The sequence below is a fragment of the Panulirus ornatus genome, chromosome 48 (genome assembly GCF_036320965.1).
Source record: "Panulirus ornatus isolate Po-2019 chromosome 48, ASM3632096v1, whole genome shotgun sequence".
NCBI lineage: Eukaryota > Metazoa > Arthropoda > Malacostraca > Decapoda > Palinuridae > Panulirus > Panulirus ornatus.
This window is the reverse complement of record NC_092271.1, coordinates 7,994,791-8,021,143: the sequence shown is the minus strand read 5'-3', so window position 1 is coordinate 8,021,143 and position 26,353 is coordinate 7,994,791. Positions and strand designations below refer to the sequence as shown.

Sequence of the window (26,353 nt, the reverse complement as noted above, 5' to 3'; positions counted from 1 at the left end):
AATGAGATGTTTGAGGACAATGTGTGGTGTGAGGTGGTTTGATCGAGTGAGTAACGTAAGGGTAAGAGAGATGTGTGGAAATAAAAAGAGCGTGGTTGAGAGAGCAGAAGAGGGTGTTTTGAAGTGGTTTGGGCACATGGAGAGAATGAGTGAGGAAAGATTGACCAAGAGGATATATGTGTCGGAGGTGGAGGGAACGAGGAGAAGAGGGAGACCAAATTGGAGGTGGAAAGATGGAGTGAAAAAGATTTTGTGTGATCGGGGCCTGAACATGCAGGAGGGTGAAAGGAGGGCAAGGAATAGAGTGAATTGGAGCGATGTGGTATACCGGGGTTGCCGTGCTGTCAGTGGATTGAATCAAGGCATGTGAAGCGTCTGGGGTAAACCATGGAAAGCTGTGTAGGTGTGTATATTTGCGTGTGTGGACGTATGTATATACATGTGTATGGGGGGGGGGCCATTTCTATCGTCTGTTTCCTTGCGCTACCTCGCAAACGCGGGAGACAGCGAGAAAGTATAATAAAAAAAATAATATAAATATGACTCATGGTGAGGTGCCTGAGGATTAGCGGAATGCGTGCATAGTGCTATTGTACAAAGGCAAAGGGGATAAGAGTGAGTGCTCAAATTACAGAGGTATAAGTTTGTTGAGTATTCCTGGTAAATTATATGGGAGGGTATTGATTGAGAGGGTGAAGGCATGTACAGAGCATCAGATTGGGGAAGAGCAGTGTGGTTTCAGAAGTGGTAGAGGATGTGTGGATCAGGTGTTTGCTTTGAAGAATGTATGTGAGAAATACTTAGAAAAGCAAATGGATTTGTATGTAGCATTTATGGATCTGGAGAAGGCATATGATAGAGTTGACAGACATTCTCTGTGGAAGGTATTAAGAATATATGGTGTGGGAGGCAAGTTGTTAGAAGCAGTGAAAAGTTTTTATCGAGGATGTAAGGCATGTGTACGTAAAGGAAGAGACGAAAGTGATTGGTTCTCAGTGAATGTAGGTTTGCGGCAGGGGTGTGTGATGTCTCCATGGTTGTTTAATTTGTTTATGGATGGGGTTGTTAGGGAGGTGAATGCAAGAGTTTTGGAAAGAGGGGCAAGTATGAAGTCTGTTGGGGATGAGAGAGCTTGGGAAGTGAGGCAGTTGTTCTTCGCTGATGATACAGCGCTGGTGGCTGATTCATGTGAGAAACTGCAGAAGCTGGTGACTGAGTTTGGTAAAGTGTGTGGAAGAAGAAAGTTAAGAGTAAATGTGAATAAGAGCAAGGTTATTAGGTACAGTAGGGGTGAGGGTCAAGTCAATTGGGAGGTAAGTTTGAATGGAGAAAAACTGGAGGAAGTAAAGTGTTTTAGATATCTGGGAGTGGATCTGGCAGCGGATGGAACCATGGAAGCGGAAGTGGATCATAGGGTGGGGGAGGGGGCGAAAATTCTGGGAGCCTTGAAGAATGTGTGGAAGTCGAGAACATTATCTCGGAAAGAAAAAATGGGTATGTTTGAAGGAATAGTGGTTCCAACAATGTTGTATGGTTGCAAGGCGTGGGCTATGGATACAGTTGTGCGCAGAGGATGGATGTGCTGGAAATGAGATGTTTGAGGACAATGTGTGGTGTGAGGTGATTTGATCGAGTAAGTAACGTAAGGGTAAGAGAGATGTGTGGAAATAAAAAGAGCGTGGTTGAGAGAGCAGAAGAGGGTGTTTCGAAATGGTTTGGGCACATGGGGAGAATGAGTGAGGAAAGGTTGACCAAGAGGATATATGTGTCGGAGGTGGAGGGAACGAGGAGAAGTGGGAGACCAAATTGGAGGTGGAAAGATGGAGTGAAAAAGATTTTGTGTGATCGGGGCCTGAACATGCAGGAGGGTGAAAGGAGGGCAAGGAATAGAGTGAATAGATGTGGTATACCGGGGTTGACGGGCTGTCAGTGGATTGAATCAGGGCATGTGAAGCGTCTGGGGTAAACCATGGAAAGCTGTGTAGGTATGTATATTTTGCGTGTGTGGACGTATGTATATACATGTGTATGGGGGTGGATTGGGTCATTTCTTCGTCTGTTTCCTTGCGCTACCTCGCAAACGCGGGAGACAGCGACAAAGCAAAAAAAAAAAAAAAAAATATATATATATATATATATATATATATATATATATATATATATATATATATATACACACACATTATACTATTCGCCATTTCCCGCGTTAGCCAGGTAGCGTTAAGAGCAGAGGACTGAGCCTTTGAGGGAATATCCTCACTTGGCCCACTTTTCTGGTCCTTCTTTTAGAGAATCAAAAACGAGAGGGAAGGATTTCCAGCCTCCTGCTCCCTCCACTTTTAGTCGCCTTCTACGAAACGCAGAGGATACGTGAGAAGAATTTTTCTCCCCTATCCCCAGGGTGTTTTGGTCGAGGTGGTGTGCAAAGTTAGAGGGTTAGGGAGAATGATTTGGTAAACAGAGAAGAGGTAGTAAAAACTTTGCGGAAGATGAAAGCCGGCAAGGCAGCGGGTTTGGATGGTATTGCAGTGGAATTTAGCAAAAAAAGGGGGTGACAGTATTACTGACTGGTTGGTAAGGTTATCTAATGTATGTATGACTCATGGTGAGGTGCCTAAGGATTGGCGGAATGCTTGCAGAGTGGTACAATGGCACAGGGGATAAAAGTGAGTTCTGATTTTACAGAGGAATAACTTTGTTGAGTATTTCTGGGAATCTATATGGGAGGGTGTTGATTGAGAGGGTGAAAGCATGTTCAGAGCATCAGATTGGGGAAGAGCAGTGTAGTTTCAGAAGTGGTAGTAGAGGATGTATGTATCAGGTGTTTGCTTTGAAGAATGTATGTGAGAAATACTTAGAAAAACAAATGGATTTGTATATAGTATATATGGATCTGGAGAGGGAATATGAGAGAGTTGATAGAGATGCTCTGCGGGAGGTATTAAGAATATATGGTGTAGGAGGCAAGTTGTTAGAAGCAGTGAAAAGTTTTTATCGAGGATGTAAGGCATGTGTACGAGTGGGAAGAGAGGAAAGTGATTGGTTCTCAGTGGATGTTGGTTTGCGGCAGGGGTGCGTGATATCTCCATGGTTGTTTAATTTGTTTATGGATGGGGTTGTTAGGGAGGTGAATGCAAGAGTTTTGGAGAGAGGGGCAAATATGCAGTCTGTTGTGGATGAGAGAGCTTGATAAGTGAGTCAGTTGTTGTTCGCTGATGATACAACGCTGGTGGCCGATTTCGGTGAGAAACTGCAGAAGCTCGTGACTGAGTTTGGTAGTGTGTGAAAGAAGGAAGCTGAGAGTAAATGTGAATAAGAGCAAGGTTATTAGGTACAGTAGGGTTGAGGGACAAGTCAATTGGGAGGTAAGTGTGAATGGAGAAAAACTGGAGGAAGTGAGGTGTTTTAGATATCTGGGAGTGAATTTGGCTGCGGATGGAACCAGGGAAGCGGAAGTGAATCATAGGGTGGGGGAGGAGCGAAAGTTCTGGGAGCGTTGAAAAATGTGTGGAAGGCGAGAACGTTATCTTCGAAAGCAAAAATGGGTATTTTTGAAGGAATAGTATTTCCAAAAATGTCATATGGTTGCAAGGCGTGTGCTGTAGATAGAGTTGTGCGAAGGAGGGTGGATGTGCTGGAAATGAGATGTTTGAGGACAATATGTGGTGTGAGGTGGTTTGATCGAGTAAGTAATGAAAGGGTAAGAGAGATGCTTGGTAATAAAAAGAGTGTGGTTGAGAGGGCAGAAGGTGTTTTCAAATGGTTTGGTCACATGGAGAGAATGAGTGAGGAAAGATTGACAAAGAGGATATATGTGTCAGAGGTGGAGGGATCGAGGAGAAGTGGGAGACCAAACTGGAGATGGAAAGATGGAGTGAAAAAGATTTTTAGTGATCGGGGCCTGAACATACAAGAGGGTGAAAGGTGTGCAAGGAATAGAGTGAAATGAAACGATGTGGTATACCAGGGTCGACGTGCTGTCAGTGGATTGAGCCAGGGCATGTGGAATGAGCCAGGGCAAGCGTCTGGGGTAAACCATGGAAAGTTCTGTGGAGCCTGGATGTGGAAAGGAAGCTGTGGTTTCAGTGCATTATACATGACAGCTAGAAACTAAGTGTGAACGAATGTGACCTTTGTTGTCTTTTCCAAGCGCTACCTCGCGCACATGCGGGGGGAGGGGTTGTCATTTCATGTGTGGCGGGGTGGCGACGGAAATGAATAAGGGCAGACAGTATGAATTATGCACATGTGTATGTATGTATATGTCTGTGTGTGTATATATATGTATACGTTGAGATGTATAGGTTTGTATATGTGCATGTGTGGACGTATATGTATATACATGTGTATGTGGGTGGGTTGGGCCACTCTTTCAGTCGGTTTCCTTGCGCTACCTCTCTAACACGGGAGACAGCGACAAAGTATAATCAAATGAAAATAAATAAATAAATATATAATTCATTACTAACGTTATGATTTTACTTAGTCGCTGCCTCCTGCTGTAGCGAGCTAGGGCAAAGAAACAGACGAAAGAATGGCCCAACCCACCCACATACACATGCATATACATACACGTCCACACACGCACATATACAAACCTATACATTTCAACGTATACATACACATACATACACAGGCATATACATATGTACATAATCATACCTGTTGCCTTCATCCACTCCTGTCGCCACTCCGAAACACATGAAATGGCACCCCTCTCCCCCTCTCGCGCGAGCGAGGTAGTGCTAAGAAAAGACAACAAAAGGCCCCATTCGTTCACACTAAGGTTCTAACTGTCATATATAATGCCCCCAAAGCACAGCTCCCTTTCCACATCCAGGCCCCACAAAAAACTTTCGATGGTTTACCCCAGACGCTTCACAAAACCTGGTTCAATCCATTGACAGCACGTCGACCCCGGTATACCAAATCGTTCCATTTCACTCTATTCCTTGCACGCCTTTCACCCTCCTGTATGTTCAGGCCCCGATCGCTCAAAATCTTTTTCATTCCATTTTTGAACCTCCAATTTGGTCTCCCACTTCTCGTTCCCTCCGCCTCTAACACATATATCCTCTTTGACAATCTTTCCTCACTCATTCTCTCTATGTAACCAAAACATTTCAATACACCTTCTTCTGCTCTCTCAACCACACTCTTTTTATTACCACACATCTCTCTTACCCTTTCATTGCTTACCCGATCAACCACCTCACACCACATATTGTACTCAAACATCTCATTTCCAACACATTCACCCTTCTCCGCACAACCCTATCTATAGCCCATGCCTCGCAACCATATAACAATGTTGGAACCACTGTTCATTTAAACATACCCATTTTTGCTCTCTGAGATAACGCTCTCGCCTTCCACCCATTCTTCAACGCTCCCAAAACCTTCACCCTGTCCCCCACCCTAACACTCACTTCTGCTTCCATGGTTCCATCCGCTGCCAAATCCACTTCCCAAATATCTAAACACTTCACTTTCCGCAGTTTTTCTCCATTCAAACTTACCTCCCAATTGACTAGTCCCTTATCCTTACTGAACCGTTATAACCTTATTCTAATCCACATTAACTCTCATCTTTCTTCTATCACAGACTTTGCCAAACTCAGTCACCACCTTCTACAGTTTCTCACACTAATCAGCCACCAACGCTGTATCATCAGCGAACAACAAATGACTCACTTCCGAAGCCCTCTCATCCACAACAGAATGCATACTTGTCCCTCTCTCCAAACTCTTGTATTCACCTCCCTAACAACCCCATCCATAAACAAATTAAACGACCACGGAGACATCATGTACCCTTGCCGCAAACCAACACTACCTCGGAACCAATCACTTTCCTCTCTTCCAACTCGTAAACATGCCTTACATCTCGATGAAAAGTTTTCATTGCCTCCAGCAACTTAACTCCCACACCATATACTCTACATACCTTCCACAGAGCATAGCTATCAACTCTATCATCAGCCTTCGCTAGATCCATAAACGTTACATACAAATCCATCTGTTTTTCTAAGTATTTCTCACATACATTCTTCAAAGCAAACACCTGATCCACACATCCTCTACCAATTCTGAAACCACACTGCTCTTCCCCAGTCTGATGCTCTGTACATGCCTTCACCCTCTCTATCAATACCCTCCTATATGATTTCCCAAGTATACTGAACAAACTTATATCTCTGCAATTTGAACACTCAACGTTGTCCCCTTTCCCTTTGTACAATGGCACTATGCATGAAATCCACCAATCCTCAAGCACTTCATCATGAGCTATACATAAATCACATATCCTTACCAACCAGTCAACAACACAGTCACTTCCTTTTTTAATAAATTCCACTGCAATACCATCCAAACCCGCCGCCTTGCCGGCTTTCATCTTCCGCAAAGCTTTCACTACCTCCTCTCTGTTTACCCAATCATTCTCCCTAACCCTCTCACTTCGCACACCAACTCTACCAAAACACCCTATATCTGCTACTCTATCATCTAACACATTCACAACCCTTAAAAATACTCACTCCATCTATTTCTCACATCATCCCTACTTCTCATTACCTCCCCATTAGCCCCCTACGCCGATGTTCCCATTTGTTTTCTTGTCTTACGCACTTTATTTACGTCCTTCCAAAACATCTTTTTATTCTCCCTAAAATTTAATGATGCTCTCTCACCCCAACTCTCATGTGCCCTCTTTTTCACCTCTTGCACCTTTTTCTTGAGCTCCGGCCTCTTTCTTTCATACATCTCCCAGTCATTTGCACTATTACCCCTTTTTTAATAAATTCCACTGCAATACCATCCAAACGGGAACAACGGTGAAGAAGGGTAATGGGAGGTAATAACAAGCAGTGGTGAAGTGAGATGGAGTGAGTATTTCAATTTGATGAAAGATTGACAAAGAGGATATATGTGTCAGAGGTGGAGGGAACGAGGAGAAGTGGGAGACCAAATTGGAGGTGGAAAGATGGAGTGAAAAAGATTTTGAGTGATCGGGGCCTGAACATGCAGGAGGGTGAAAGGCGTGAAAGGAATAGAGTGAATTGGAACGACGTGGTATGCCGGGGTCGACGTGCTGTCAGTGGATTGAACCAGGGCATGTGAAGCGTCTGGGGTAAACCATGGAAAGTTGTGTGGGGCCTGGATGTGGAAAGGGAGCTGTGGTTTCGGTGCATTATTACATGACAGCTAGAGACTGAGTGTGAACGAATGGGGCCTTTGTTGTCTTTTCCTAGCGCTACCTCGCACACATGAGGGGTGAGGGGGTTGTTATTTCATGTGTGGCGAGGTGGAGATGGGAATGAATAAAGGTACCTAGACAGTATGAATTATGTACATGTGTATATATGTATATGTCTGTGTGTGTATATATATGTATACGTTGAGATGTATAGGTATGTATATTTGCGTGTGTGGGCGTGTATGTACATACATGTGTATGTGGGTTGGTTGGTCCATTCTTTCGTCTGTTTCCTTGCGATGCCTCGCTAACGCGGGAGACAGCGACAAAGCAAAATAAATAATATATATATATATATATATATATATATATATATATATATATATATATATATATATATATATATATATATATATATATTATACTTGACAGCGACAAAGCAAAATAAATAATATATATATATATATATATATATATATATATATATATATATATATATATATATATATATATATATATATATCATATATATTATACTTTGTCGCTGTCTCCCGCGTTAGCGAGGTAGCGCAAGGAAACAGATGAAAGACTGGCCCAACCCACCCACATACACATTTATGTACATACACGCCCACACACGCAAATATACATACCTGTACATTTCAACGTATACATACATATACCTACACAGACTCATACATATATACACAAGTACATATCCATACTTACTGCCTTTATCCTTTCACGTCGCCTCCCCGCCACACATGAAATGGCAACCCTTCTCCACTCGCGCGCGCGAGGTAGCGGTAGGAAAAGACAACAAAGGACACATTCGTTCACACTCAGTCTCTAGCTGTCATGTGTAACGTGTTATGTGTAATGCACCGAAACCTTTCCACATCTAGGCCCAGAAAAACTTCAATGGTTTACTCCACACGCTTCACATGTCCTGGTTTTATCCATTGGCAGCACGTGGACCCCGTTATACCACATCGTTCCAATTCACTCTTATTTCTTGCACGCCTTTCAACCTCCTGCATGTTCAGTCCCCGATAGCTCAAAATCTTTTTTCACTTCATCCTTCAACCTCCAATTTAGTCTCCCACTTCTCCTCGTTCCCTATACCTCTGACACATATATCCTCTTTTCCAATCGTTCCTCACTCATTCTCTCCATGGGACTAAACCATTTCAAAACACCCTCTTCTGCTCTCTCAACTACACTCTTCTTATAATCAAACATCTCTCTTACCCATTCGTTACTTACTCAATCACCATTCGTTACTTAATCAAACTACCTCACACCACATATTGTACTCAAACATCTCATTTCCAACACATCCACCCTCCTCTGCACAACCCTATCTATAGCCCAAGCCTCGCAACCATATAACATTGTTGGAACCACTATTCCTTTAAACATACCCATTTTTGCTTTCCAAGATAATGTACTCGCCTTCCACACATTTTTCAACGCTTTCACAACTTTCGCCCCCTCCCCACCCTGTGACTCACTTCCGCTTCCATTGTTCCATCCGCTGCCAAATCCACTCCCAAATATCTACAACACTTCACTTCCTGAGGTTTTTATCCATTCAAACTTACCTCCCAATTGACTTGTCCCTCAACTCTAATGTACCTAATAACCTTGCTCTTATTCATATTTACTCTCAGCTTTCTTCTTTCACATACTTTACCAAACTCAGTCACCAGTTTCTGCAGCTTTTCACCCTAATCAGCCACCAGCGTTGTATTATCAGCGAACAACGACTGACTCACTTCTCAGGCCCTCTCATCCACAACAAAATGTATGCTTACCCCTCTCTTCAAAACTTGCATTCACCTCCCTCACAGCCCCATCAATAAACATACTAAACAACCATGAAGACATTTTGCACCCCTGTTGGAAACCGACATTCACTGAGAACCTAATCACTTTTCTCTCTTCCTACTTGCACACATGCGTTACATTTTGATAAAAACTTTTCACTGCTTCTAGCCACTTGTCTCCCACACCATATATTCTTAATACCTTCCACAGAGCATCTCTATCAACTCTCTCATATGCCTTCTCCAGATCCATAAACGCTACATACAAATCCATCTGTTTTTCTAAGTATTTCTCACATACATTCTTCAAAGCAAACACCTGATCCACACATCCTCTACCAATTCTGAAACCACACTGCTCTTCCCCAGTCTGATGCTCTGTACATGCCTTCACCCTCTCTATCAATACCCTCCTATATGATTTCCCAAGTATACTGAACAAACTTATATCTCTGCAATTTGAACACTCAACGTTGTCCCCTTTCCCTTTGTACAATGGCACTATGCATGAAATCCACCAATCCTCAAGCACTTCATCATGAGCTATACATAAATCACATATCCTTACCAACCAGTCAACAACACAGTCACTTCCTTTTTTAATAAATTCCACTGCAATACCATCCAAACCCGCCGCCTTGCCGGCTTTCATCTTCCGCAAAGCTTTCACTACCTCCTCTCTGTTTACCCAATCATTCTCCCTAACCCTCTCACTTCGCACACCAACTCTACCAAAACACCCTATATCTGCTACTCTATCATCTAACACATTCACAACCCTTAAAAATACTCACTCCATCTATTTCTCACATCACCCCTACTTCTCATTACCTCCCCATTAGCCCCCTACGCCGATGTTCCCATTTGTTTTCTTGTCTTACGCACTTTATTTACGTCCTTCCAAAACATCTTTTTATTCTCCCTAAAATTTAATGATGCTCTCTCACCGCAACTCTCATGTGCCCTCTTTTTCACCTCTTGCACCTTTTTCTTGAGCTCCGGCCTCTTTCTTTCATACATCTCCTAGTCATTTGCACTATTACCCCTTTTTGAATAAATTCCACTGCAATACCATCCAAACGGGAACAACGGTGAAGAAGGGTAATGGGAGGTAATAACAAGTAGTGGTGAAGTGAGATGGAGTGAGTATTTCAATTTGATGAAAGATTGACAAAGAGGATATATGTGTCAGAGGTGGAGGGAACGAGGAGAAGTGGGAGACCAAATTGGAGGTGGAAAGATGGAGTGAAAAAGATTTTGAGTGATCGGGGCCTGAACATGCAGGAGGGTGAAAGGCGTGAAAGGAATAGAGTGAATTGGAACGACGTGGTATGCCGGGGTCGACGTGCTGTCAGTGGATTGAACCAGGGCATGTGAAGCGTCTGGGGTAAACCATGGAAAGTTGTGTGGGGCCTGGATGTGGAAAGGGAGCTGTGGTTTCGGTGCATTATTACATGACAGCTAGAGACTGAGTGTGAACGAATGGGGCCTTTGTTGTCTTTTCCTAGCGCTACCTCGCACACATGAGGGGTGAGGGGGTTGTTATTTCATGTGTGGCGAGGTGGAGATGGGAATGAATAAAGGTAGACAGTATGAATTATGTACATGTGTATATATGTATATGTCTGTGTGTGTATATATATGTATACGTTGAGATGTATAGGTATGTATATTTGCGTGTGTGGGCGTGTATGTACATACATGTGTATGTGGGTTGGTTGGTCCATTCTTTCGTCTGTTTCCTTGCGATGCCTCGCTAACGCGGGAGACAGCGACAAAGCAAAATAAATAATATATATATATATATATATATATATATATATATATATATATATATATATATATATATATATATATATATATATATATTATACTTGACAGCGACAAAGCAAAATAAATAATATATATATATATATATATATATATATATATATATATATATATATATATATATATATATATATATATATATATATATCATATATATTATACTTTGTCGCTGTCTCCCGCGTTAGCGAGGTAGCGCAAGGAAACAGATGAAAGACTGGCCCAACCCACCCACATACACATTTATGTACATACACGCCCACACACGCAAATATACATACCTGTACATTTCAACGTATACATACATATACCTACACAGACTCATACATATATACACAAGTACATATCCATACTTACTGCCTTTATCCTTTCACGTCGCCTCCCCGCCACACATGAAATGGCAACCCTTCTCCACTCGCGCGCGCGAGGTAGCGGTAGGAAAAGACAACAAAGGACACATTCGTTCACACTCAGTCTCTAGCTGTCATGTGTAACGTGTTATGTGTAATGCACCGAAACCTTTCCACATCTAGGCCCAAAAAAACTTCAATGGTTTACTCCACACGCTTCACATGTCCTGGTTTTATCCACTGGCAGCACGTGGACCCCGTTATACCACATCGTTCCAATTCACTCTTATTTCTTGCACGCCTTTCAACCTCCTGCATGTTCAGTCCCCGATAGCTCAAAATCTTTTTTCACTTCATCCTTCAACCTCCAATTTAGTCTCCCACTTCTCCTCGTTCCCTATACCTCTGACACATATATCCTCTTTTCCAATCGTTCCTCACTCATTCTCTCCATGGGACTAAACCATTTCAAAACACTCTCTTCTGCTCTCTCAACTACACTCTTCTTATAATCAAACATCTCTCTTACCCATTCGTTACTTACTCAATCACCATTCGTTACTTAATCAAACTACCTCACACCACATATTGTACTCAAACATCTCATTTCCAACACATCCACCCTCCTCTGCACAACCCTATCTATAGCCCAAGCCTCGCAACCATATAACATTGTTGGAACCACTATTCCTTTAAACATACCCATTTTTGCTTTCCAAGATAATGTACTCGCCTTCCACACATTTTTCAACGCTTTCACAACTTTCGCCCCCTCCCCACCCTGTGACTCACTTCCGCTTCCATTGTTCCATCCGCTGCCAAATCCACTCCCAAATATCTACAACACTTCACTTCCTGAGGTTTTTATCCATTCAAACTTACCTCCCAATTGACTTGTCCCTCAACTCTAATGTACCTAATAACCTTGCTCTTATTCATATTTACTCTCAGCTTTCTTCTTTCACATACTTTACCAAACTCAGTCACCAGTTTCTGCAGCTTTTCACCCTAATCAGCCACCAGCGTTGTATTATCAGCGAACAACGACTGACTCACTTCTCAGGCCCTCTCATCCACAACAAAATGTATGCTTACCCCTCTCTTCAAAACTTGCATTCACCTCCCTCACAGCCCCATCAATAAACATACTAAACAACCATGAAGACATTTTGCATCCCTGTTGGAAACCGACATTCACTGAGAACTAATCACTTTTCTCTCTTCCTACTTGCACACATGCGTTACATTTTGATAAAAACTTTTCACTGCTTCTAGCCACTTGTCTCCCACACCATATATTCTTAATACCTTCCACAGAGCATCTCTATCAACTCTCTCATATGCCTTCTCCAGATCCATACATGCTACATACAAATCCATCTGCTTTTCACAGTATTTCTCACATACATTCTTCAAAGCAAACACCTGATACACACATCCTCTACCACTTCTGAAACCACACTGCTCTTCCCCAATCTGATGCTCTGTACATGCCTTCACACTCTCTATCAATACCCTCCCATATAATTTCCCAGAAATACTCAACAAACTTATAACTCTGTAACTTGAACAATCACCTTTATCCCCTTTGCCTTTGTACAATGACACTATGCATGCATTAAGCCAATCCTCAGGCACTTCATCATGAGCCATACATACGTTAAACATCCTTACCAACCAGTCAACAGCACAGTCACCCCCTTTTTTTAATAAATTCCACTGTAATACCATCCAAACCCGCTGCCTTGCCGGCTTTCATCTTCCGCAAAGCTTTCACTACCTCTTCTCAGTTTACCAAATCATTCTCCCTAATTCTCTCACTTCGCACACCACCTCGACCAAAGCACCCTATATCTGCCACTCTATCATCTAAAACATTCTACAACCCTTCAAAATACTCACTCCATTTCCTTCTCACTTCACCACTACTTATTATTGCCTTCCCATTAGCCCCCTTCACACATGTTCCTATTTGTTTTCTTGTCTTACGCACTTTTATAAACCTCCTTCCAAAACGTTTTTTCATTCTTTCTAAAATTCAATGATACTCTCTCACCCCAACTCTCATTTGCCCTTTTTTTCACCTCTTGCACCTTTCTCTTGACCTTCTGCCTCTTTCATTTATACATATCCCAGTCATTTGCACTATTTCCCTGCAAAAATCGTCCATATGCCTCTCTCTTCTCTTTCACTAAATCTTACTTCTTCATCCCACTACTCACTACCCTTTCTAATCTGTTCGCCTCCTACGCTTCTCATGCCACGAGCATCTTTAGCGCAAGCCTTCACTCCTTCCCTAAATACATCCCATTCCTCCCCCACTCCCCTTACGTCCTTTGTTCTCACCTTTTTTCCATTCTGTACTCTGTCTCTCCCGGTGCTTCCTCACACAAGTCTCCTTCCCAGGCTCACTTACTCTCACCACTCTCTTCACTCCAACATTCTCTCTTCTTTTCTGAAAACCTCTACAAATCTTCACCTTCGCTTCCACAAGATAATGATCAGACATCCCTCCCGTTGCACCTCTCAGCATATTAATACCCAAAAATTTCTCAAGCGCTTATCAATTAAACAGTAATATAATAACGCTTTCTGGTCATCTCTCCTACTTACATATGTATACTTATATATATCTCTCTTTTTACACCAGGTATTTCCAATCACCAGTCCTTTTTCAGCACACAACTCTACAAGCTCTTCACCATTTCCATTTACAACACTGAACACACTATGTACACCAAAATTCCCTCAACTGTTACATTACTCAACTTTGCATTCAAATCACCCATCACTATAACCCGGTCTCGTGCATCAGAACTGCTAACACACTTACTCAGCTGCTTCCAAAACACCTGCCTCTCATGATCTTTCCTCTCATGCCCAGGTGCATAGGCACTAATAATCACCCATCTCTCTCTATCCACTTTCAGTTTTACCCATATCAATCTAGAGTTTACTTTCTTACACTCAATCACATCCTTCCACAACTCCTGTTTTAGTAGTGCCTCTCCTTCCTTTGCTCTTGTCCTCTCACCAACCCCTGACTTTACTCCCAAAACATTCCCAAACCACTCTTGCCCTTTATCCTTGAGCTTCGTTTCGCTCAGATCCAAAACATCCCGGTTCCTTCCCTCAAATGTACTACCTATCTCTCCATTTTTCTCATCTTGGTTACATCCACACACATTTAGACACCCCAATCTGAGCCTTCCAGGAGGATGAGCACTCCCCGCATGACTCCTTCTGTTTCCCCTTTTAGAAAGTTAAAATACAAGGTGGGGAGGGTTTCTAGCCCCCAGCTCCCGTCCCCTTTAGTCGCCTTCTACGACAAGTGGGAATGCGTGGGATGTATTCTTTCTCCCCTATCCCCAGGGATAATAATAATAATCTAATTCTACGTGATGAAATTTCAAGGCAATATAAGTCTGTTAAATATACCAGGAAAAGTGAGTGCAACGATGTTAATTGATAGAGCAACGGAAGTGACTGAATGCAGAATGTGAAGATCAAAGGGTTTGGGGGAAATGTAGGGGATGCTGTTGGATTGTGTGAAAGCCTTCTATAGAGGAGCAAATGCATGAATAAGAGCAGATGGAGAGTTGAGCAGAAGTTTTGGGATACAAGTAGATGTGACGGAAGGCTATGTGATGTTACGGTGGCTTTTTAATATACATATTGATGAAGCAATAGGAGAGATGAAAGCAAAACTAGGGAAAAGGGGTGCAGAGATGGAGTATGGTGGCGAGATATGGTGGATAGTGGCAAGCCTGTTTGTGGATGATACTATATTGTTTGCTGAGAGTGAAGAGGAGTTGCAGAAGGTTATAAGTGAGCTTCATGATGTGTGTCGGCATATGCAATTGAAGGTAAATACCAGTAAAAGTAAAGTAATGGTGTTTTAAAGGAAACAGTGAAAGTATGGATTTTGTAAAACCATAAAGAGTGAAAGTAGAAAGTGTACTAAACTGTGCTTTGGATATGGGGCAGAAAGACTGGAAGAGGTGAGAGAATCTAAGTATATGGGAGCTGTTTTGGGTAAGTTTGGTGATGTGGAAGGAGATATGAGGGAGAGAGTAGTACAGGGTAGAAGAGTCACTGGTCACTTAACAGAATAATGAAGGGTAGAGGAGTAAGTTTGAAAGTGAAGAGGATTAAGGGACAGCATGGTCCTCCCAACCCTGACCTATGCAGCCGAAACATGGACACTGGATGAGTCACAGAGGTCAAGAATCCAGGCTGTGGAAATGAGCTATTTGAGAAAAGAGTAGATGGAATGAAGAGAGAAATGAAGAGGGTGTATGAGATGTGGTATGGCAAGGAATGCAAAGGGAATGAATTGTGGTGTGGCAGAATGGGGGGTGACACGTAATATCTTGAGGTGGCTGGGGCATGTGGAAAGAATGCAAGACAGGGAGTTACAAGGAGAGTGTATGGTAGTATAATTAAGGGAATTGGTGTAAGAGGAAAACCACCTGTGACATGAGCAAATAAGGTGGAGGAATATTGGAGTATTGGAGGGAGAGAAATGGTGGAAGAATGCACTGAATGAGATGTTTGAGGACAATATATGGTGTGAGGTGGTTTGATCGAGTAAGTAATGAGGGAGGCTTGTAAGGAAAGGGATAAGCAGAGACTCTTTTGCAGTGGTCGCCTCTTTGATGGTAGTTTCTGGAGGAAACAGGCATCTGAGATATAGACAGTTATACAGATATAACTGAATAGTCATGTTTTCAAAATAAGATACAAAAAATTATATAAATATATATATATATATATATATATATATATATATATATATATATATATATATATATATATATATATGCAAAAGTCCACTGGAAAATGAAACGCTATGACTTCCCCGGCGCACTTTCGGGTACTGATCACATAATCAGGGGAGGTACAAAAATGAGATAGAAGACATAGCTGATATACAAGGAAGAGATGAAGCTAAGCTGCCAATGGTAAACAAGCATTACCAAATGGTGGTGTTTGAAACACCACCTTCCAGTAATGCTTGTTTACCAATGGCATCTTAGCTACGTCTCTTCCTTGTATATCAACTGACTGTTCTACGTCTTCTATCTCATTCTTGCATCTCCCCTGATGATGTAAACGTTACAAAACAGTGCACTTGGTAACTTATCGTGCTTCATTTTCCTATGGATTTTCGCACCACAGTGACCTATTGCAACATTCTTACATATGTATGGAGAGGATTATAATTTTGCGTGTGATCAAGCATATTCCAATGAGTCCACGAGGAAATGAACCATGATAAGTTCCCAAGTGCACTTTCGTGTAATAATCACATCATCAGGGGAGATACAAGAAAGAAATATAAGTTCAGTCGATATACAACGAAGAGACGTAGCTAGGACGCAATTTGGTAAACAAATGACTGTCCAAGACAGACAATGAGCGTATCATAAACTTATTATGTGGACAAGAAGGGGTATTTTTTACAAATTTTATCAACAATAAAGCTATCCAATTTGTATAGGCCTTCACTAATATTAAGGTTATAATTCTTTGTGTATTTGATAATAGATGATTCAATGATACTTCTCGTGGTACTGGAGTTACAGTTAATAACCGAGATGGCATTACTCCAGTCAATACGATGATCATAGTTTTTAACGTGATTAAACAAGGCATTTGATTCTTGCTATGTACTTATTCTATATTCATGCTGCTTAAGTCTAACAGAAAGATCCTTACCGCTCTGCCAGACATAAAACTCATCACAATTTCTACATGGCACTTTATAGATGCATCCAGGAGAATTTTCTGGTGAGTTCCTGATTAAGATATTCTTTATAGTATCATTGTTGCTAAAGGCAACATTTGTATTAAAGGATTTAAGCAACATAGGAAGTAAAGTAAAATTATTAATAAAAGGGAGTACTAAAAGATTCTTGGTGTCAATGGAAGGTTTGGGTTCAACTCTATAAAATAATTTCCTTGCTAATTTAAGGGATTTATTAGATACATCCTCTCAAACTCATCATCAATAAACTTTGGACTGCAAATACGTAATGCCCTAAGGAACACAGATTGAGATGATGATAATTTAACTCTGTTACGCTGAGATGAATAATAATGGATATATGAGCGTAAATTGGTAGGTTTTCTGTATATGCTAAACTTAAAATTGTTTCCTTGCCTATGGATTAGGCAATCTAAAAATGGCATCATACCATTACTTTTACTTTCTACAGTAAATTGTTAAGTAAGGGGAGAAATGTTTGTAAATTTTCATTTGTTGGCCAAACACAAAGAACATCATCTACATACCTAAACCAAATTGCATTAGAAGGTAAGATATCCTTTAGTAATTTTGTTTCAAAAAATTTCTTGTAAAGGTTACTTAGTACAGACGAAAGAGGGCTACCCATTGCCATACCAAATTTTTGAGCATTATATGGCAATGGGTAACCCTCTTATCATGTTTCATTTCCCCGTGGACTCACAGGAAATTACATATTTATATAATTTCCTTTTTTAATATGATTTCATACATACATATCTATTTTTCTATTTTTTCTAAAGAGTTATTCAAAACAAATTAAACATACATTTTTCAGGATTATTTTGGGAAAAAATGGCATTTATTTCTGTTAACATAAAATTTACTAAAAAGGATATAAACATTTTTAGTGCTAGGTTGAAGTACCATGAAACCCTTGGACACAGAGACTGTAAGTCAGTAGTGCAAGAATATAACTATGCTGTCAATGCACCATGGATACAGCACTATAAGCTGTAAAAGAAAAAAGTATTAACACCGCTCACATCATGAACATCTCACCAGCAAGAATTGGCATAACCCTCATTTCCAAATGAAAAATGGTCCACAGTTGGTGATGACACAGACGTGCATGCAGGATACGTGTCACGTGACTCAGGGCTTCTAAATCACAGTACAGCTGGTCATCCTGATGGCCACAACTGACCTGAAAGCACCATCAAATAACTTCAGTATTTTGTAAATAATAATGTTTGCCATCTCTTACAATGGTAAGGGGATTATACATAATGTACATCATATGACACCAGACAGGAGCTCTATGGAACACCTGTCTCACATATATGTGTAACACAATTACAATCAATTCTTAAAATGCTTGGGAACGACAGGATAAATCCAGTATGGTGATTAATTTGACTGGTGTCTTGAAGACAAGTCAAGTATTCAAGCTACCAGCTAGTAAAATTTCAAGTTACACCTTTTTATGAGACAGGAGTCTTCATATTATACTTGATCATGGCTTCCCTTGATAATGAAGGGCAACTACGCAGTCTGCTGTGGATGCAAGGGCTTGGGAAGCGAGTCAGTTGTTGTTAGTTGATAATGCAGCACTAGTGGCTGATTCGGTGAGAAACTGCAGAAGTTGGTGACTGAGTTTGGTAAAGTGTGTGAAAGAAGAAAGCTGAGAGTAAATGTGAATAAGAGCATGGTAATTAGGTTCAGTAGGGTTGAGGGACAAGTTATTTGGGAGGTAAATTTGAATGGAGAAAAACTGGAGGAAGTGAAGTGTTTTAGATATCTGGGAGTGGATTTAGCAGCGGACAGAAGAAGTGAGTCATAGGGTCGGGGAGGGGGCAAAAGTTCTGGGAGCACTGAAGAATGTGTGGAAGGCGAGAACGTTATCTCGGAGCAATAATGGGTATGTTTGAAGGAAAAGTGGTTCCAACAATGTTATATGGTCGCGAAAAATCGGCTATAGATAGGAATGCGTGGAGGAGGGTGGATGTGTTGGAAATGAGATGTTTGAGGACAATATGTGGTAAGAGGTGGTTTGATTAAGTAATGAAAGGGTAAGAATGATGTACGGTGATAAAAAAAATAAAAAGAGTGTGATTGAGAGAGCAGAAGTGGGTGTATTGAAATGATTTGGTCACATGGAGAGAATGAGTGAGGAAAGATTGACAAAGAGGATATATGCATCAGAGGTGGAGGGAATGAGAAGTGGGAGACCAAGTTGGAGGTGGAAGGCTGGAAGGAAAAAGATTTTGAGTAATCACGGTCTGAACATACAGGAGAGTGAAAGGCGTGCAAGGAATAGAGTGCATTGGAACGATGTGGTATACTGGGGTCGATATGCTGTCAATGGATTGAACCAGGGCATGTGAAGCATCTGGGGTAAACCATGAAAAGTTTTGTGAGGCCTGGATTTGGAAAGGGAGCTGTGGTTTCGGTGCATTACATATGACAGCTAGAGACTGAGTGCGAACGAATGTGGCCTTTGTTGTCTTTTCAGTGTTACCTCACGCGCGTGGGGGGGAAGGGGGTGTTGTTTTTCATTTGTGGCGAGGTGGTGATGGGAATGGATAAAAGCAGCATGTATGAATTATGTACATGTGTATATATGTGTAAGTCTGTGTATGTATATGTAAGTATACGTTAAAATGCATAGGTATGTATATGTGCGTGTGTGGATGTTTATGTATATGCATGTGTATTTGGGTGGGTTGGGCTATACTTTCGTCTGTTTCCTTGCGCTACCTCTCTAACGTGGGAGACAGCGACTAAGTATAATAATAATAAAATAAAATTGATATATACATTCTTCGCACTGTTTTCTTTGAACAGAGGATTAATAGCTTTCATCCAATACTCTGGTACAACCTTCTGTTTCCATGCTAGATCATACACCAAACACATCCATTCTACCACAAATTTTACTTCATATTTCAGCTGTAATCCGATCCACTCCAGGTGCCTTTCCTACCTTCAGCCTCATAATTGCCCTTCTTACCTCCCTCTTTGCTATAGGCCCCTGCACTTGTATCCTTTTCCTTCCATCCCCCATACCTATGCATGTAACAGCTGCTGCCTCACCTTCTCCCATATTGATCAGTTCTTCAAAATACTCTGTCCATCTTCCTTTCACATCCTCCTTTTGATTTAGCAACTCCCCTTTCTTACTTCTCCCATTAACATTTTCACCCTTACATCGACGTCTTTCCTTTCTCACCTCCTTCCGGTATAATTTCTTATTTTCAATGAACTTTTCACTCAACTTTCTTCCAAAATCTTTGTCTACTCCTTCTCTGCTTTCCTTTATCAGCTTCTTAAGATTCTGTTTCTGCATTTACACAGCTGCCAAACTTGTCAAATATAAAAAAGGAACACAGAAGGCAAAAATAAGGACTATTGAGTAAAAAAAAGAAAAAAATGAAATTTTGCAAAACAAAACTTACAACCATGTGCAATACAGGTATTAATTTCAATACAGGAAATTGTGATGTCCAGTGCTCAAGCTGTTACCTCCATTCGTTTATCTACACGTAGATAGTCCACAATTGTTCACTTTAAAACCAACAAAGTATCTAGTCAGTAATGTTTCATTTTCGGTCCTTGAACTAAATTAACAGAGGTTCTAATGTCTGTTTGGCCACAAATATTCGGTCCTAGCTAGAGAGCTTTTTGCTATAAGCAGTGGTTGCCTGTTTGCTCTTCTCGAGAAGCCTTTCACTTAACTTTACTTGATGACAACTGTTTTTTCAGCACAGGCATACACTTTCTGTGTAAGGAAATCTGATGTTTGTGCACTATGGCCAGGGGAATATTCAGCAGAGTTTTTCCTTATCACACTAAAAATTTTCTTATCTTCAGCATTACCATGAGCAACTGACAGGATAACAAACATGATTCCGGGAAGATGTACATATATTTCCTTATAAAAAGACTTGTCTCTTAGTTGTGAAATGACCACCCACAACTTATCAGTTCTTTGGTCAAGGTATACACCTTCAAGCTGATCTACCTGGAAGTGAACAAATTCAAGTTCAAGCTCATCTATCAGCTCTTCTATGAAGTGGAATTTCTTCACAAAGTAGAGCACTGATGCAAACTTTGCATCCACTCTCTTCCTTGGGTCAGCAACATTTGCATTCTGAGTCAGCTCATTCTTCAGACAGAACTTCTTGAGCACATAATCACATACACCAAGTATTTCCTAACTGATGTGAAGAATTCTTCCTTCTGTTCTGAAGAGAATGCTTTTATTAAGAAAGTTCTTAACATTATTCCCCAAGATGAGATCTTCATCTGGTTGCTGATTTCACTTTTCCCTATAACTGCACTGTTCAGGTGATGGAGAACTTGCAATCACTGAGGGCTTAACAAAGTGGAGCAGTATGATCTGTCATTGCTAAAAAAATCTCAGTAAATCAAATTTCACTACATTGAAGAACAGCAATAGATACAAGGGAATTAGTAATTTCTTATCCACTTCAATACATGATAATTCTGTGCGACTTTCTGAAGTCTCAGATGGACCTGGACTAGGAGTAGGAATAACCTTGTTGCACAGCAAAAGAGATGACTGGACATTAAGACCAACCATGCAACAATCTGCATGGTCATTTCCACGAAATGGAAGGAAATTGGCCAGTTTGACTATCATTTTGGACACTGCATTAGTACTTGAACCATGCATCCCTGTGAACTTCCCATACATTACATACACAGTACATGTACAGCACATGAGCATACGACTAGAATCTTAAAAAGACATATTTTACTAAGAAAAAGTGTACTGCCATATCCATCTACAAAAAATGTACAAATACAGCAAAAACATAATGGTTGACAGCTCTCCATTAATATTCTTCTTTCCTCCTTTGCTGAATTTCCACTGGCACACTATTTTTGAGCAATCTATCATATGCCTTTTTCTCTTCCACAGCATCAATAACCTCATCTGTCCATCATGCATTTCCCTTTTTATTCCTGTATCTCATGACATTGTATCCAACTACTAACTCTAAACCCTTATCAGTCTTTCTCTAAACATATTACTGCTTCCCTACATTTACTGCACTTCCATCTAAACTTTCAGCTGCCCTTCTTTCATATGCCTCCTTGCATACTTTCTGACTCATTCTCTCACTTGCCAACACATTTACTTCTTTATTCTCCCTTACACCATACCTCCACTTTTCTCTGATACTCACCCCCCAAGAAGGACTGCAAAATGATCAGAGTCTCTAAAGAATCCTCTCACAACTCTACATCTAGCAAAACCTTTCTCAACCTTTCATCCACTGCCATGCAATCAATCAAACCTTTTTGCTCTTCTTTTCCATCATTTCTCATCCATGTATTTTTGTGGATCATCTTGTGCTTGAAAGAAGGTATTTGCAAGGAATAAACCCCTCTCAGCACAGACATCCACAGGATAACTTTCATTTTTATTTACTCCAAGAACTCCTTAATTACCACTTATCCCACTAATATCAACAAATCCTGCCTTTGCATTCATATCACACATTACAACCACCTTTCTCTCCATCTCAAAACCATTAATACTGTCATTCAAATTTTTCCAGAAATGCTTCATTTCATCCTTATCCACTTAAAAATTTATGTGCTGTTATAATTCAGGAACTTTAGGTTCTTATACCACAGCACACCACATTTGTTCAACCCCATTACAATGCCCTGCTACATGTGTGCATATGGCTAACATTTGGTCATTGCATTAGATAATGAAGAAATTGAAAATAACTTAGCACAATGTAAATCCAACTAAGACGATATCACTAATGACCCTGAATCTGATGGCTGCATCTATATGCCAAAGTTCATTTTGCTGGCTTTTGGTGACTCTGCTGGATGTGCAGGAATACTGTCGGGGAGACAAGAAGCAACCTTCAACATGACTTTCCCCTTCTCCCCTGCCTGGGACAAGTGATGCACAGCAATTGCAGATGGTGCAGCCATCTACTCTACACTACACCATCACCACTGCCCAACCTAATGCACTCTGTGCAGCCTCATCAAACACGTAACATCACACTGAAAAGGTAAGATTGCTGCAAAATATAGTTTTATTGTATTGGTGTAACATTACAAATCCCAAAACCACCATACCATACCTAGACACTTACAATGACAAACAGAATGAAAAAATGAAAAAAATAAAAAATTCTTTTGAAAATTTCCCTATATTCCATTTTTTCCATTTCATCAGCCTTATCATCAAACCCATCCTTGCTTTATGCAGGAGTTAAGTTCTGTGAAAACCATGCACAAAGAGAAATCAGATATAGTGAACCAATAAACAAGCAAAGAAAACTAAAATTTTGGCAAGCTTTCTACTGTACACACCAGCATTGTAGAAAATTCTGACCCTATCAAAAGAGGGACTGCTGAAAGTAGGTTCCTCATAGAATAGCAAATAGCATATAGAGATCCAATAAAAGCAAAGCAAGGGTGTACTCAAAACCAATTTCTAATTTCACCAAGGTGAACATTATGATGTCCAGTTTTTTGTTATAAAACACTTATTGTGGTTGGTGAAAAGATGATTTGATTGTACAGCACGGAAACTACTGAAAACTAAAATGCACGACTTCACAATAGAAAAGAATTCTAATAATATGTGAAAGAACAACCACTTTCACTTAGAATGAGGTTCATTTCACGTGATAAAGATGAATCAACAGCCAAAAGATCTATCTGAAGAAAAAAGTACATGTAGCTCTTCCAGGCCAAAAGGCCACAACTAATCCTCTCCCATGGATGGGAGAGGATTATGTTCTTATTGAGTGTGTGAAGGTGTTGTCTCATTTTTTACCTATTCAACTGTCCTCAGATAAAATTTATGTAGATAAATGCACATTTGTGTCCAAGATGAAAAGGAAACCACAGCAACCCTCCATGATTTAGCACCAAGTGGAGAAGCTTCACTATCTACTGTTGTAAAGGACTCTATGATGATAAATCTATATTACTTATGCCTACAAATGAAGCTTCACCTTCTCTAGACCTAGAAGATGTAGATGTGATGCCCATTTCCCATTAGTCACAGCATAACAGGTACCCTCAAAATCCACTAAATTCATAAAAGTGTAAAATGTAATTTCACAGAGTAGTTCTACACTTATGGTGCCCCACCTCCTGAGCTTTCTATGTCATCAAACAGCCTTTTAAACCTATGTAAATTGCCAACACTTAAAGTCTCCTTGGTTAGTTTATTCCAACCATCCATCATCCAAACACTATACCAGTACTTTTTAACCCTTCTAACAAGGCTTTTATCCAGGTCTTTGCTCTGGCCTCTGGTGCTGCATCTCTTGAAGAATTGTTCCCAGTCAGTATCATCTTGCTGATCCAGAAACTCAATGCCTGTTATCAGCTCCCCTTTCTCTCTCTCCATGGTGGAGAGCTTTCTAGCCCACAGACTCTCATTGTAGCTCATTTCTCTGGTTTAGGTACTATTTTAGTTGCTCTTCTCTGTACTCTATCAATCAAGTATCTTTGTCTTCTAAGGTGTGGTGACCAAGACCTGTGAGATGTAATCCAGTTCTGGTCTGATACATGTAGACAGTAATTCTACAAAACAAGTCCTTGTCCTTATATGAATGTGATCTTTATAATAAAATTTGCCAGCTGTCAGTTTTGGCGATTAATTAGACACAAGGTCAATCCCCATCTTTTTTGCATGCAGATCCCTATCCATTTCCCACTAAATAATCATAACAAGGCCTACTTTCAGTCTGTCCCATCCTCATCACCTTACACTAACTTGAATTAAATCTCAACCTCATGCATATGACCAACTTTGGAGTTTATCCAAGTCCCCCGTGGGTTGGTAAAAAACTAATCTGCAAACATGCTTAGATATGATTCTGGCCTATCAAGCAAATCATTTACATACACCAAAAATAGCAGAAGGCCAAAGAAAAAGGCCTGTGACATGCAATAATTGTAACCCTAGCCCATTTTGATGATGCACCTCTTACCTGTACTCTCTGCTCCCATCCGATAAGAAAGTCTTCTATTCAGTGAAGTAACCCACCTTTCACTCCTGCCTGTAGCTCTGCTTTCCAGTAGTCCAAGAACAAACAATCTATCCATCCCTCTCTTTGATCTAAGAGAGAAATCTAGCAATTTCTCTAAAACCATGTTGTCTTCCAGTTTGAGAGTTTCTTCTTTCCAAGTTGAAGTACATTTGCTTTCAGATATCTTTTCCAATGTTTTATAGACCAAACTTGCTGGTGAAACTGGCTTGGAGTTCTATACAGTTTCTTTATTCCTCATTTTACACACAGGCACAACCTTTGTTCTCATCCACATCTTTGGAATTACCCCTTCCACTAATGACTCGATGAACAATACTACTAATGGTCTAACAAGTACCTCCACACATTCTTTCATCACATATAGGAATATTCTATCAGGATCATGGGTATATGGTTCAAGTTATTTTACTAGCCTTATTGTGTAATTTCTGTCAATTACCATACATTCCAAGAGTTCCTCCTTTCCCCCACCTTGGTAACACTGAAGTATTATTGTCCTCCAGAAAGAAAACACTTTTGAACTTATCATTCAACTCCCACAGACATCCTCATCATCCACAAGAATTCTTCCTCTGAGTCCCTTAGTCTGACAGTTGCTCTTTAACCAAGTTTGTTCCTGATGAACTTAAGTAAAAGTTTTGGATTGTCCTTTGCTTTTGCCACAATGCTTTTTTTCAAAATCCTTCTATTCCCCTTCCTTAATTTGCAGTATCCATTCCTTGTTCTCCTATTTCTTATATAAGCTGGATGGCTGCAGTTTCTTTTATCTCCTCCATAGTACATCCCTGAACTCTCATGCTTTAAATTTCTCACTGAACCATATCTTTCTCCATTTTGATCCTCCTGTTCTACTGGTCATCACAGGAATCTATGTTCTGGCTTCTTCAATGTACACTTCACAGAACCTTCTGTTGGACTGGTCCACACTCTTATCATAGAACTCCCTCTCCCAATCAATGCTCTCAAGGAACTTGATCAGTTTCACACAGATTCCTCTTTGGTTCCTGTGCCCCTCTGATCCCCTCTTACTTCCTTCATCATGATATATTCAGAAATAGGGACTGCAGGATCACTCTTTCTAAACATGTTTCATGTATTTTGTTTCTATTGTGCAATGTGTAAAGACAATGTCAAGTGCAGATAGCACATCATCTCCCTAGTTCTTGTAAACTGTTATATGTGTTCTGTATACTTTCAAGGAATTTGTGTCTTTATGACTCAGCATCTCTCTGGGAATCTAAATTCTACCAGTCTGTTTCCCCTGTAATTGAATTCCCCAATGTCACTGCTTTACCATCCACAAACCAGGGAGATGTATTACTGGCATAAGT

The 26,353-nt window shown here is 40.6% G+C and overlaps 1 protein-coding gene across 1 annotated transcript in view; it reads right to left on the bottom strand.

Annotated features, from left to right (window-relative positions):
* Positions 1-26,353, bottom strand: part of LOC139764065 (DNA polymerase nu-like) — a 665,939-nt gene that overhangs the window by 286,782 nt on the left and 352,804 nt on the right. The window contains exon 6 of the mRNA XM_071690521.1: positions 18,016-18,160. Within this exon, the coding sequence (XP_071546622.1) occupies positions 18,016-18,160 (145 nt within the window). The remainder of the gene's footprint in view (positions 1-18,015; positions 18,161-26,353) is intronic.